The 12,879-nt window shown below is 47.2% G+C and overlaps 1 protein-coding gene across 2 annotated transcripts; it reads right to left on the minus strand.

The window, feature by feature from the left end:
• Positions 1-223: 223 nt before the first annotated feature.
• On the minus strand, positions 224-10,974 carry tedc2 (tubulin epsilon and delta complex 2). Of its 2 annotated transcripts, none has more exons than XM_007893602.2 (10): positions 10,896-10,974; positions 10,204-10,302; positions 10,000-10,055; positions 8,941-9,510; positions 6,907-7,012; positions 5,436-5,514; positions 4,263-4,383; positions 3,208-3,309; positions 1,875-2,050; positions 224-1,072 (listed from the first exon to the last, which is right to left on the minus strand). In XM_007893602.2, exons 1-10 carry the CDS (start codon positions 10,919-10,921, stop codon positions 920-922), a joined length of 1,488 nt encoding a protein of 495 aa, XP_007891793.2. In that variant the 5' UTR covers positions 10,922-10,974; the 3' UTR covers positions 224-919. The 2 variants fall into 2 exon arrangements, with proteins under 2 accessions (XP_007891793.2, XP_007891790.2); XM_007893599.2 differs by having other exon boundaries at positions 6,907-6,960; positions 8,754-9,510.
• Positions 10,975-12,879: the final 1,905 nt, after the last annotated feature.

Consider the following 12,879-nt stretch of genomic DNA (forward strand, 5'->3'; position numbering starts at 1 on the left):
GTTTCTCTCAATAAAACAGGAACTGGAGGACAAGAAAGCTCTTTATATGCTCCAAGGCTGGGATTTTCTTTAAAGAAATGGACTGGCTAGCATGAATTGCACAGGGCTAATTTATGTTCAGCAATATCAATTAAACTGTGAAGAAAAATGACAGATTGTGTTTCCAACAGAAGGGAAAATATGGGCAAGTGTTCCATTACCAGAGAGAGACAGACAACACCAATATGCCAGAGTGTTGATCGCGTCATTGCTCACAACACGTGTATTGATTTTGAGTTCTAACTCTACAAACTGCAAATGCAGGCACTGAGTCAGTGAGACCATGCAATAATTATGGGCACACAATATTTAACAGCGAGTAACAAGCAGACAGTATCCGTTTAAAGTCTAATCCAAAATAATAACGTACTAAGCTGACACTCCAATGCAGTGCTGGGGGTTTATTGCATGGTCGGAGGTGCCGTGCTTCACATGAGACGTTAAATTGAGGCTCCGTCTGCCTGTTCAGGTGGGCGTCATGGTGCTTCAAACTGAGTCGAGCTGACCATTCTTCAAGAGAGAGCTGTTAATTTGACTTGTCACCTTAAGCACATGTCGTACGGGTCCTGGATATATTGCTGGGTCCAGTGTGGCTCTGAAGTCTCTCCAGATGGCTGTCGGATCTGCTGTCCTAAGGCACCCAAAGATTTAAAGGAACAAATTGCATTTTCTTTTCGAATCTCAATTGATATCAAATGAAAACAGAGGCAGAGCTGTGTACAAACAGCACAGAACAAGTGATTCTTTATACAAGTCTATGAAAGGCTAGAATCCTGTGCAGTCTATTGAGTGAAATGCAAATTTTGTTCCTGGAGTCCAACTTTTTGAATCGCATCTCATTCTACTTCCTGTCCACTGAATCAGTTAGTTTCCCAGCCACTCAATCGGGAATGTTATCCACCACGAGAGTAGGGAATTGTTGCCCTCCTTCGCAGAGCTGGCAATACATAGCTCGATAGAGGAGATACAAGGATGAGGTGTCTTCCTGCAGCTCCAAAGAGAACAAGATTGGAAGCAATTCCTCAGCCATAACCTTAATTGGGGAGAAAAGAAGAGTTAGAAGCACGTCTCCCTGCATGACATTTTCATCCTGGACACAGTCTCACTCTTCTGGTACTTCAGCCAAATGGCTGTTCACACAGCATCATTTGGGCAACCAATGTTGCCAGGTTACCTGCCCAAGGCATTATGTCAGCCATACTAGGTCCTTTGCCACACAAGACTCAATACAATTTACTCTTATGTAGCACCTTTCACCTCAGAGGATTTCTCAAACAGCTTTACATTACCCGAGCTAGGGGGGTGGGAGCTGAAGTGGGTTGGGAGGGAATGACTGAAAAGGTGGTCAAAGTAGTCTTGATGTGTGCTTTGAAAGTGGGTTTGGATGGGACAGGTTGGAGAGACTGGGAATGAGTTCCAGAGAACGGGATAGAATGGCTTATATTTACCCTCCCTGCAGGGCATACATGTGGGTATATTATGGGGCATATGCAAACCATGTGTAAATGTGAGCTTGAATGTGTGTGCCATGTGTAAACCATTTTTCAATGTGTGTGCGTCATGTGTGAACCAAGTATCAATCGGTGTGTTATTTGTGACATGTGTATTATGTACTATGTGTAAAGCATGTTCAAATGTTTGTGAAGAGTGTGTAAAAACGGAAACAAGTTCCTGTGTATAGATGTTCTCAATTAACAACTAATCCATTGCCCTTGTATTATTGACTTGTAATGGAAACATCAGGCTCTGTTAAGTTGAAAGACTCAATTCCAAAACCAGTTGCTGGGCAACAAGAATGGGCCAGATCTGATGTGAATTGGAAAGTGCTTTATTACCCTTTGGATCTGGATCTGTCTTTGGAGAGTTTTCACTTGGTGCTTGAGAGTCTCCATTTCTTTCAGCTCCTGCAGGCTGGAGTAGATGAGAAGAGGTGTCTCAGAAGTCCTACTGCGTGGGCAGCGCCTTAACCTGGGCCCCGAATGGCTCCACATCATTCTCCATTTTGCCTCAGCTCAAGACCGAAAGATAATATGAGTCAGCACAGATCCAGGAGAACTCTCACAAAGAAAGAGACACATTCAAAGCATTGACATGTAATAAATCCATCTTATACTCAGAACCTGCATCAGCAATCTTGTACTCCAGCAGTACCTCAGGACCCCAATGCACATCTGGGGTCCCCAAGTCTTGGCTCTTGCCAACCTGCGCCTAATACTTTCCTGAATTAGGTAAGCACAATGTGTCCATCCAGGGAGACAGAGTGCATTCCATTCTGACAATCTATCTCTGGGATTTCCATGTTTAGGTGGGATGCATGGAATTCTCAACTTGCTTTGGACACTCTTAAACGTGGTGACGGGTTTCTGCATGTGTCAGATACCCAGCTGATCAAACAAAAATCTTGTGTTAACACGTCTGGAACGTGACCCAGGCGTAGTGCACCGCTGAGCCATGTAGCCAAAGAGGGGCCGCTGGTTCAGTTTACTGGTACCACAGTGAGTTAACTCATCTCAACTGGGGAGCTAGAATTGATAACCAGCCACAACTCCCATCCCTGATCACTCCTACTTGCCTCTTGGAAAGGTTGTGTGTAAAGAGAGGACAGTATCACACTTTGCGATCAAACAAAAAATACAGACTCTCCCTATACCCTTGTGCTTGCTACATCTAAATGGCTTAATAATAATAATAATAATCCTTGCATTTGATATAGCGCTTTTCACGTCGGGAGGACGTCCCAAAGCGCTTCACAGAACACACTGTAAAGTGAACTGACTGTATATTTGTGGGCGAATGCAGCAGCCAATCGCGCACAGCAATGTCCCACAAACAGTCGTAGATTGAAAATGACCAATTTATTATTGTTTTTGGTTTTATGAGGGATTATTATTAGGCTCTGTGTGGAGTAAGGAAACTTGCCCAAGGTTTCGCCCTCTGCCTGGAATCAACCCGGGTGTCTCGCTTGCAATGCGAGTGCTCTAACCACTGAGCTACAGGACTCTGTACAAGGCACATTGTAACATAAACTAACAATAAGAAAAGTCACTAAAATTCACATAGCTGCACAATACAATGTTCACTTCATTACTTAAATTATTTTAAATTACATTACTTAAATCATTACTTGATGACTTAAACGTCATCAAGGTTAAAAAAAAATGGACTCACCATCCCGCAACTGCTGAATCTGGTGAAGGAGGCTCGATACAGTTTCCTGACAACTGGTCAGGGTTTGGAGATGCTTATATTCCTGCTGCCAAGTTGTTAGACCTTTGGCAAATAGTGAGAGGTTATCAGTGCAGTCAGAATGCTCAGTGACAAGCAGCCAGTTGATATGTACCATCACTTTCATTGCAGGCTCCAGAAGACACCCCCAGTGCTGCTGCTTTCACAAACAGCAACACTCAATGTCCACATAAACATACCTACAACTCTTTTTACAAAGAGAGCAAAGGCAGAAACATCTGCTAAGATTTCCTGTTCGGAACTCAGGGCAAATGTAGCACAGGTATTGCTGCCCCAAGTAAGAACATTCAACTCAGTGCAGACCTCACGGATACCATCCTGGGCTTTGTTTCTCAGTGCAACAATGGGCAGTGTTGAGCAGCCGAATCCCTGGGACAGAAACTATGTTTCACCCGCAAATATACAGTCAATTAACTTTACAGTATATTCTGTGAAGCGCTTTGAGACGTCTAGAAGACGTGAAAAGTGCTATATCAAATGCAAGGATAATAATAATAATAATATGGAACATGAGAGAGAACCTTCCTCTTCATTCACCCGGTGTTTCCTTGCATGGGAAAGTTTATTCCTTCGAACAAAGTTAGGAACTTTGCTGTTAGAAACTTTGTTCCTCTAAATTGCAGATTCAATGTAATTTTGTGAGTTGTGCAATGTGTGATCACTCGCTGAACGATCAATTGCAAATCCTGAGATCCCAAAGTCCTCACGGTCATAGTCTTGCGTCTATCACCTGACAATTTAAGTTGGAATTTTGGAACAGCCTTCAATTCAGTTTTAATTTGAAGTCCGGATACCACAGTTCTTTAAAAAAAAGCCTTCCAAATTAGGAGCGAGTGTAAGGCAAGATTCCACACCATCTTAAATGTCAAAACAACAGCCTTCAGGGTAAGAACATGAGATATTTACGGAGCTTGAAGATGGCCAACATGTGAACAGAGACCGGAGAGCAAAGCAGCCAACAATGAGGAGTTATGTACCTGAGGTGAGCAGCAGGAGGTCCGCACGCACACACTCATCCACTCTCACACCAACGTCACAGATGTCTTCCAATCTGTCTTTGATCTCGGCACGACTCACAGTGGGAAGCTCGGATTGGAACTTAAGTCTGACATTAAGGAACAACAATAAATTTCATTTACTTAGCACCTTTCAACCTTGAGAATTAAGGAACGTTTTTATTGGGGGAGAGATTGGAGAAGTCGAACACTAGATTGATTCAGTAAAACCACATAAAACCCCAGCGCATCCCACACAAACCATGTATACGCTTTGAACACAGCTGGTTCTTTACATGAACACAAGTGGTGGGGGAAAGAAGGTTGCCTGCTCAGTGCCCTTTCACCTATTGTATCCGCACTCACAGCTGCAGCTCGTGCGGTTGGTCCGAGGCAGTCAGCCACCAAGACACATCCACAAGTGCAGAGCGTAGCTCACTTCGTGGTTTTTCCATGAGCTCCAATGGTTTAAATTGAGCAAACTGGCTCCCTCATTCGCTTACAAAATACACAGTCCCTACACATTCCAGTAAAATCCTGTGAAGCGCTTTAAGACCTCCTCCCGACATGAAAGGTACCATATCAAATGCAAGGATTGTTATTATTAATAATAATCATAAACAAAGTAACTGCTGATGACGTCATTGGAATGTTGGCTTGAAAATGTTAGACAAGAAGTTATGCAACTGAGCGGAATTGACAGGTATTCCCAGACACCATGTCGTTAAAGTTACTCCAGCTCCCTGCTCTGTCCGGCTGAGCAACTCAATTTCCAGCCAGCTCCCGTGTTACTGAATTTATTGCTGCTGATGTTAAAACAGCTCTCTTGCTCAGTAATGCCTCCCAGGATTACTCTTAAGTTACTGACTACTTCTGCACACAAATATACCGTCAATTCACTTTACAGTATATTGTTTGAAGCTCTTTGAATCACTCGAAGACGTGAAAAGCGCGATATCAAATGCAAGGATTATTATTATTAATATTAATCCAGCACAATCTCTCATCCCAGTCTGAGATCTGCCTTACTGACTATCTCTCTGCTGACGCTAATCTAAATGTTCAAGAAGTACCAATAAACAGAAAAGTTATTAATGTTACTTTGTGCCGAGAGGTCCCAGCTCTGCCTCGTTTATCAAGAACAAATAAGGATACCGTTGACTGAAGCCTCTGTATGAAGCATGTTGTCTCTGAGCTGTCTCCGGTCTGAATGGCCGATACTTTCTTCCACAGGCTGGAGAACAAGAGAGAAATAAAGTCCAAGCCGGCAGCTGAGCAGTCCATCAAGAACAGCCACCTGCCTGTGGAGGGTGCTATGTTAGGATAGCACCACTGAGCTGAAAATGCTTTCATTTTTATGATCCCTACTTGAGCCACTGGGTGGCAGTGATGGACAGAGGCCAGGAGATTGTCCACATGGAGGGATGGCCAAGAGAATCACTCTTTGGGTGGGAGTGGAGAAGACTGTAGGATACTTGGGCAATCTGTGCTATGTGCCACATATGAACCACTCCGTCAGCCAGAATCGGTTAGGCACACATACACAGACCCCACACCAGGGAGCGAAGAACTCAATGCAGCTAATTCTGTAACAGTTTGGTGTTTGCATCACTTCCAGACTCCTGTTACCCTGAATCTTCCAATACCCAAAACAGAAAGGTCAAAATGTGAAGAGGAGCTCCTCACCCACCAGAAACAATAGTCACATCAGAGCACATTGGGCACTGAAGGTGCAGTAGATAAGCATCCTGCCCTTGGCCAGTGAGAGGCCAATCACCTCTCAATTGCTTGCAAGGCTCCTATGTGAAAGACAGCAACAACCCAGACCCTGTGAGTGCTGGCCGACTGCACAGAACTCCTCTGAATTTGGGACCAAATTGGCACGTGGAAACTGATGAAAACAAAATTTAGAACATGTGTCAGGAAGCAGTTAGTTACCCAAAGAGTAATGTGTTTTGGGAATAATCTAGCCAAGGACAAAAATGCAGAGGCAAGTCCAATGTTATTCAAAAACACAGCTAGGAACCAGTTTAGCCAGTGATTCAATGGGAATATTCCCGTTTAGGAGTTGCATCATTAAGAGGCGAGTCATGCCAGATCCTGCGAGGTCCTTAGTTTTAAGTGCGTATCACACCCGCTGGACAATACGCAGAGTCGGCAATGACAATGGCAATAACCACCCCTTTAAAGTTCTTACTTGGTTGTGTCTCTTTACTGCACCAACAACTTGCATTTATAGTGTCTTTCACTATTAGAAAGTGCTTAACAAATCAAGTGATGAACCCCAAGCCATGGAATCAGACTGAGGACTGAGGCAGGAGTAGTGACGGCTGGGATTCTGGAAAGATGAGATCGGGTTGGTTCCAGGGACTCCTTTATCTAAGCCGATCTTGTGATTTAAAGACGATGACAGTCAAAGAGCTGGTTTCAGTGGATTTTGAAGGCAGAGAGCTAACAAGGTAAATCGGTTCTGGAAATCTGGGGTGTAATGCTGAAGACTTGGCCACCAATGGCGGAGTGAAGGGTTTGGGGAGAAAGCAACTGCCCAGAGTTTGAAGAGCGGAGGGAATAGGCTGTACTGTTGGGTTGGACAGTGGTTTGTGGAATGTGCTCAGCGCGTTCTTACCGTGTGTTTCTCACCCTCTGCTTTCTCCACTCCATGGGAAGCTTTAACTTTGACCTGAGAAAGTTAAAAGATCTTTCATGACTAGCTCCAGGTCCAGCCTTCGATGCTGCCAAAAATAATCAGAAACATAGAATTCTACAGCACAGAAGGAGGCCATTTGGCCCAACAAGCCTTCACTGGCTCTCAGAGCAAAAATATTGTTTCAATCACTTATACCCACCCACACGAGTTTCCCAGGAACATGAACCCAGTAGCCAGACTGCGATTTATTCACCAATTTGTTATTTGTGAAGGGGAGGGATTGAGACAGGCCGAGCCACAATATAGGCAGAGACTGAGGTAGACAGAAAGGCAAAGAGACAGAATGTTAAAGAGAATTGACAGGTCAGCAGGTAAACGTTCCTCAGGTCACTGAGAGGGTTTGATGTAAAGCTGTATCTGCCCAGTCTCATACATACAGGCAAACTGCACTATATGATGGAGATCACCAAGGTTGAAATATACTGACTATCACCTCGGGATACATTGGTATATTGATAGCAGCAACCAAATGTTCCAGAAGAATTGGGGGTTAAAAGTAGCTTTGCTGGACGGGTTGAGGTTAGCTTGATTACATTTCATATTTTCCTGGGAAGATGTTCACTCCTCTGAGATAATGAGCGATCGGGTCCTTGAGCACAGATGTAAGAACAATGGACCACAAAAAGGCTGCAGCCTCAGACATCTGCCTATCTCAAGGCCGAGAAGCAAGCAGAAGATGGCTGCCCAGAAGTTGTCCATATCTCTCTCTCTCTCCAAAGCAGCCTGCAAAGGGTGGGGGCTATCTCTGTGACCAGGGGAGGTAGAGTTAGAAACACATAAAAGATGTAACTTTGGAATAATTGGAGTTGTGTGGAGGGTCAGCGCACTTCTCAGTGGAATCGATATCGATATCGATTCCACTGTATCTATGTATATGTACAGGGGTGAGGGAATTTACCTCCAGTAAGAAAGTGACCATTAAAAGTGAAAGAGGAGAAGTGGGTAATATGTTTCAGGTCTGTTTGTTAGCCAGAGAAATAACAGTAGTAGTGGTTGGTAAATTTGAAACGCAGAAGTCAAGTTAGACAGTACGAGTGAGGTGCTGGACTAGTAGCCGATTGTTTCTGTCAAGTTTGCAGGAGCTACTCACAGCGATTTGTGTTATCATTGTTGGTTAAATATTGTTGTGCATGACTGGTTAAGTCTGAGGGTTTAACGGGCACCAGTCTCTATCAAGAGTTGGTATTACAAGAGTCAGTTGTCCCTGAGGGATTTTTTCAGGGGCTGATCTCTTCAGTGTATGTTGAAGTGTGGTCTCAGGTTTATTGTTCGGTCTGGAATACGGAACAGAGTCTGAGTTTCTTTGTATTACAGAATCAATTGTCCTTGAGGGGTTTCCAGGGGCAGATCTCTGCTGTGTATTCTGAGATGCGTTCTCGGGCTTATTGTTTTGTCTGGAGTACTGAGCAATTCCTGAGTACATGCTGTTGTTTCTCAATTATTTGTTTTGTATATCTGTGTCGTATCATTATTGTGTTGTTGTATGTCATAAAGTTAATTATAGATAGTGAGCTGTACTGTTTGTTTTATGAAATAAACACTATTCTCTTACCACCTCCTTTCAAATTATTAACGTACAGTGGTGACCTCATAACCTGCACGTTGGCTATTTTTTGGTGCAGAAAGCAGCTAGTCAAGTTCTGGACAACAGCCAGTTTCCTGTCAGTAGGGTCCACAAGACATCATTTCTAAATGCAAAGCTGCGCTATAATGGAAGCTTTGGAACAAGGCTGCCCTACAATCGTGCTCCGCCGGTCACCTCTTACCCAGCTCCCTGCAATGAGAACACCTCCGGCTGCTTCTTCGCCCGGCCGGTACCCAGTGAGGTGCCCCCGTGGGCAGTGACCTCACGCCCAATGCGCGGCTGGTCAACGGCGGCGGACGCTGAGCTGTGAAGCATCTTATCCTCCGCGGGCGCCCGGATTCCGGACCATCCGAGAGGCACAGACCTACCCGGAGCCCTCTTCCCAGAGCTGGGACGGTGCTGCCCCCCAGACTTGCCCACGCAGACGGAGTCCTCTTTGAACTCTGTGCTCCTGGATGGGGCTGTGCTCCTGCAGCTTGCTTTCACCGACCGCCCAGACGCTCCTGTTGCCCAGCTCTTCTTGATGTCAGGCTGAGTTTTATATGGAGCCCTCACAGTGGCAGGCATGGTCTTTCTGGATGCCATTTGGCCAGCTTTCAATGGCGGTCTACCGCTTGCTGGATGATTCTCTCTTGATCCCAATGCTGGAAGTTCACCAGTAGCAGAGCCAGTTGCTGCACTGCCTGCCCCCACTCGTGCATCACAGGATAAAGCCTTTGTTTTGGAGTTGGATGGCGGGGATGTCTCCTGCTTGACGCTGGCACTCGGGTCCTTGGTCAGGGCGGGGCTATCCTGGGTGGCAAGCGTCCGGAGTGGCTGTTCCTCGGCTGCTGTGCAGTGGGCCTTTCTGATCCTCAGGGCTTTGGTCAGGGCTTTGTTCAGCAACTCCAGCTCCTGCAGTTCTCCAGCAGTTGGGCCAGGCTCAGCAATGTCTGAACCTAAATAAAAAGATGTAACTTATTCCAATTTTACGATAATATAATAACAATTCTATATGAGATATCACACCTTTCACGCAGGGAGGAGGTCTCAAAGCTCTTCATAGGATTTACTGTCACGTGAAGTGACTGTTTATTTTGTAGAGGAGCCCAGCAGCCAGCATGTGGAAAGCAATGTGCCACAAACGGCCATAAAGGGAATGACCGATTTCATCTGAGCAATTAATTTGGCATCCAACTTGAACTGGCAGACGGGACAATGACTTTTTCCTAACTTTTCTTTAAGATCCAATAACAACAACAAATTACATTTGTATAGCGCCTTTCTCATCGGGAGGATGTCCCAAGTGCTGGACAGTCAAAGATTTTTACCCGAGTTGGGGGTTGGGATCCTGAAGGGTGGAGAGAAGGGAGGATAGGGTTAGGAGGATAACTGAAGGTGCGGTCTTAGAGGAGAGTAACACAATAACACAAAGATCTCTGGCACACCTGTGTGGTCGGTTGTGGTTTTGTCCTCTGCTGGCCTCTCCAGAGCACTGAGCTTCCTGTGGAAAAACATGAACCAGACCTTAATAATCCACTCAAAACATTGCGACATATCCCGATTTCAACAACAACTTGCATTTGTATAACGCCCTTCACGCCGGGTAGCATCTCGGAGCGCTTTTTTCTTTTGAAAACGGAAGGTCTTACCAGGGATTCAAAAGCTGCCGGTAACATTTCAGCTTTTCTTCCACTTTCTGTTCTTCCTTCGTGCATTCTTCAATGGCTTCCTGAAGTAATGAGATCAGCCTATAAAATGGCCAACCATCAGTCTCAGTCGCAACTATCAGCAACAAAAGGGTTATTCCATCTCAAGGCATATTAAGAGCGAACCTTCGGGAGGAGGGGGGGGTGAGTCTACACCAACCAGCAAGTCCATAACCATAACGTTGGTGTAGTGGCTTACGGGCGGTTGGGTGATTTACAGTACGGAAACACCCCTTTGAGCCCAAACCTGCATTGAGACACAGTGCCTGTCCTGCCCCCCAACACAACATATCGTTAAGAGTGAACTACAGTAAAACTCGCATAAGTCTGATCTGTGTAACTCGGATAATCACCCCAGTTGTACGTCTGCCAAAGTCCTATCGAAAATTCCCCATTGTTTACAAGTTTCACGTAACTCAAGACTTGGCTTAAGTTCACACGAAATGTGCGGTTCCCCCCCCCCAGGATACCGCTCACGTGAGGTTCACCGCACCAGCAATGCCGACAGGTCAACTCACTGCAATGCAATGAGCCATTGCTATCATCAGTGTGAGCGGCCGGAGCTGCCGCGGACCCTCGGACACAGGGAAGTGTGGGAAACGCAGAGGGAGAAAGGCTGGAGCAGAAGCTGTTACCTGAGAGCCTGAGCAGCAGGCAACATGTCCTTCCCTCACACTCACTCACACCCTCACTCCCTCCCTCACACCCTCACTCACTCACTCCCTCCCTCACTCACTCACTCCCTCACTCACTCACTCACACACTCACTCACACTCCCTCACACCCTCACTCCCTCCCTCCCTCACTCACTCCCTCCCTCCCTCACTCACTCCCTCACTCACACACTCCCTCACACCTCCTCACTCACTCACTCCCTCCCTCACTCACACCCTCCCTCCCTCCCTCACTCACACCCTCACTCACACCCTCACTCACTCACACCCTCTCTCACTCACTCACTCCCTCCCTCACACCCTCACTCCCTCCCTCACACCCTCACTCCCTCCCTCACACCCTCACTCACTCACTCACACCCTCACTCACTCACACCCTCCCTCACTCACACCCTCACTCACTCACACCCTCACTCACTCACACCTTCCCTCTCTCTTACACACTCCCTCACACCCTCCCTCACTCACTCACAAACACCCTCACTCACTCCCTCACTCACTCACACCCTCCCTCTCAGTCACTCACACACACCCTCCCTCCCTCACACTCACACCCTCCCTCACTCACACCCTCCCTCCCTCACTCACTCACACCCTCACTCACTCACACCCTCACTCACTCACACACTCCCTCACACCCTCCCTCACTCACACCCTCCCTCACTCACACCCTCCCTCTCACTCACAAACACCCTCACTCACTCCCTCACTCACTCACACCCTCCCTCTCAGTCACTCACACACACCCTCCCTCCCTCACACACACACCCTCCCTCACACACTCCCTCCCTCCCTCCCTCCCTCACTCACTCACACCCTCACTCACTCACTCACACCCTCACTCACTCACACCCTCCCTCTCAGTCACTCACACACACCCTCCCTCCCTCACACACACACCCTCACACTCCCTCCCTCCCTCACACTCCCTCTCTCCCTCCCTCACACACTCCCTCCCTCCCTCCCTCACACACACTCCCTCCCTCACACTCCCTCCCTCCCTCACTCTCCCTCTCTCTCCCTCACACCCTCCCTCCCTCCCTCACACACTCCCTCCCTCACTCACACACTCCCTCCCTCCCTCCCTCACTGACAGTTGAACAGAGCTGCAGCAGGAAGTCGGTGCCCTCCGGAGGCCCTCCCCTCCCCTCCCGGGGTCCAGGGCCGCGCCGGTCGGGGCCGCATCTCCTTCTCCTGTCGTTTTTCTTTCTCCCCCTTTTTCTTTTTTTTGAAACCCCCCACCACCCAAAAACAACAACAACAACAACAGCAACAAAAAACACCGAGTGGTTATTATCGGTGAGGGAGTGAGTGAGGGAGGGAGTGAGGGTCGGTGAGTGGCGTTGTGCGCCGCCCCACCGCCAGGCGGCGCTGTCGCTCCCATCACCTCTAATGATAAGGTGAATTGGTTAAAAAATAATCCTCATAATAATTAATAATAATAATAATAATAATAATAATAATAATCCTCGCGTTTGGATGGAGCGCTTTTCGCGTCGGGAGAAGACGTCCCAAAGCGCTTCGCGGAACACACCGTAAAGTGAAGTGACTGTATGTTTGTGGGCGAACGCGGCCGCCGATGGCGCGCAGTCGTGGATTGAAAATGACCAATTTTATTATTGTTTTGGGGGGTTTTGGAGGGATTATTATTAGGGCTCTGTGTGGAGTGAGGAAACTTGCCCGAGGTTTGGCCCCCCCCCCCCGCCGGGAATCGAACCCGGGTCTCTCGCTCGCAAAGCGAGTGCTGTAACAGGACTCCGCAATGATAACAACAACAACAACAACAAATAGAGCGCCTTTCACGTCGGGAGGACGTCCCAAGGCGCTGGACAGTTGGGTCAGGACCCGAGCATTGGGGGGGAACGGTCAGGGTGAGGGGAGGGAAGGGAGGGAGCGAAGAGGGGGTAGAGAGTCGAGAGGGGAGCTGAAGGTACGGTCAAAGAGA

This window comes from Callorhinchus milii, unplaced genomic scaffold, assembly GCF_018977255.1.
Source record: "Callorhinchus milii isolate IMCB2004 unplaced genomic scaffold, IMCB_Cmil_1.0 Scaffold16, whole genome shotgun sequence".
Taxonomy (NCBI): Eukaryota; Metazoa; Chordata; class Chondrichthyes; order Chimaeriformes; family Callorhinchidae; genus Callorhinchus; species Callorhinchus milii.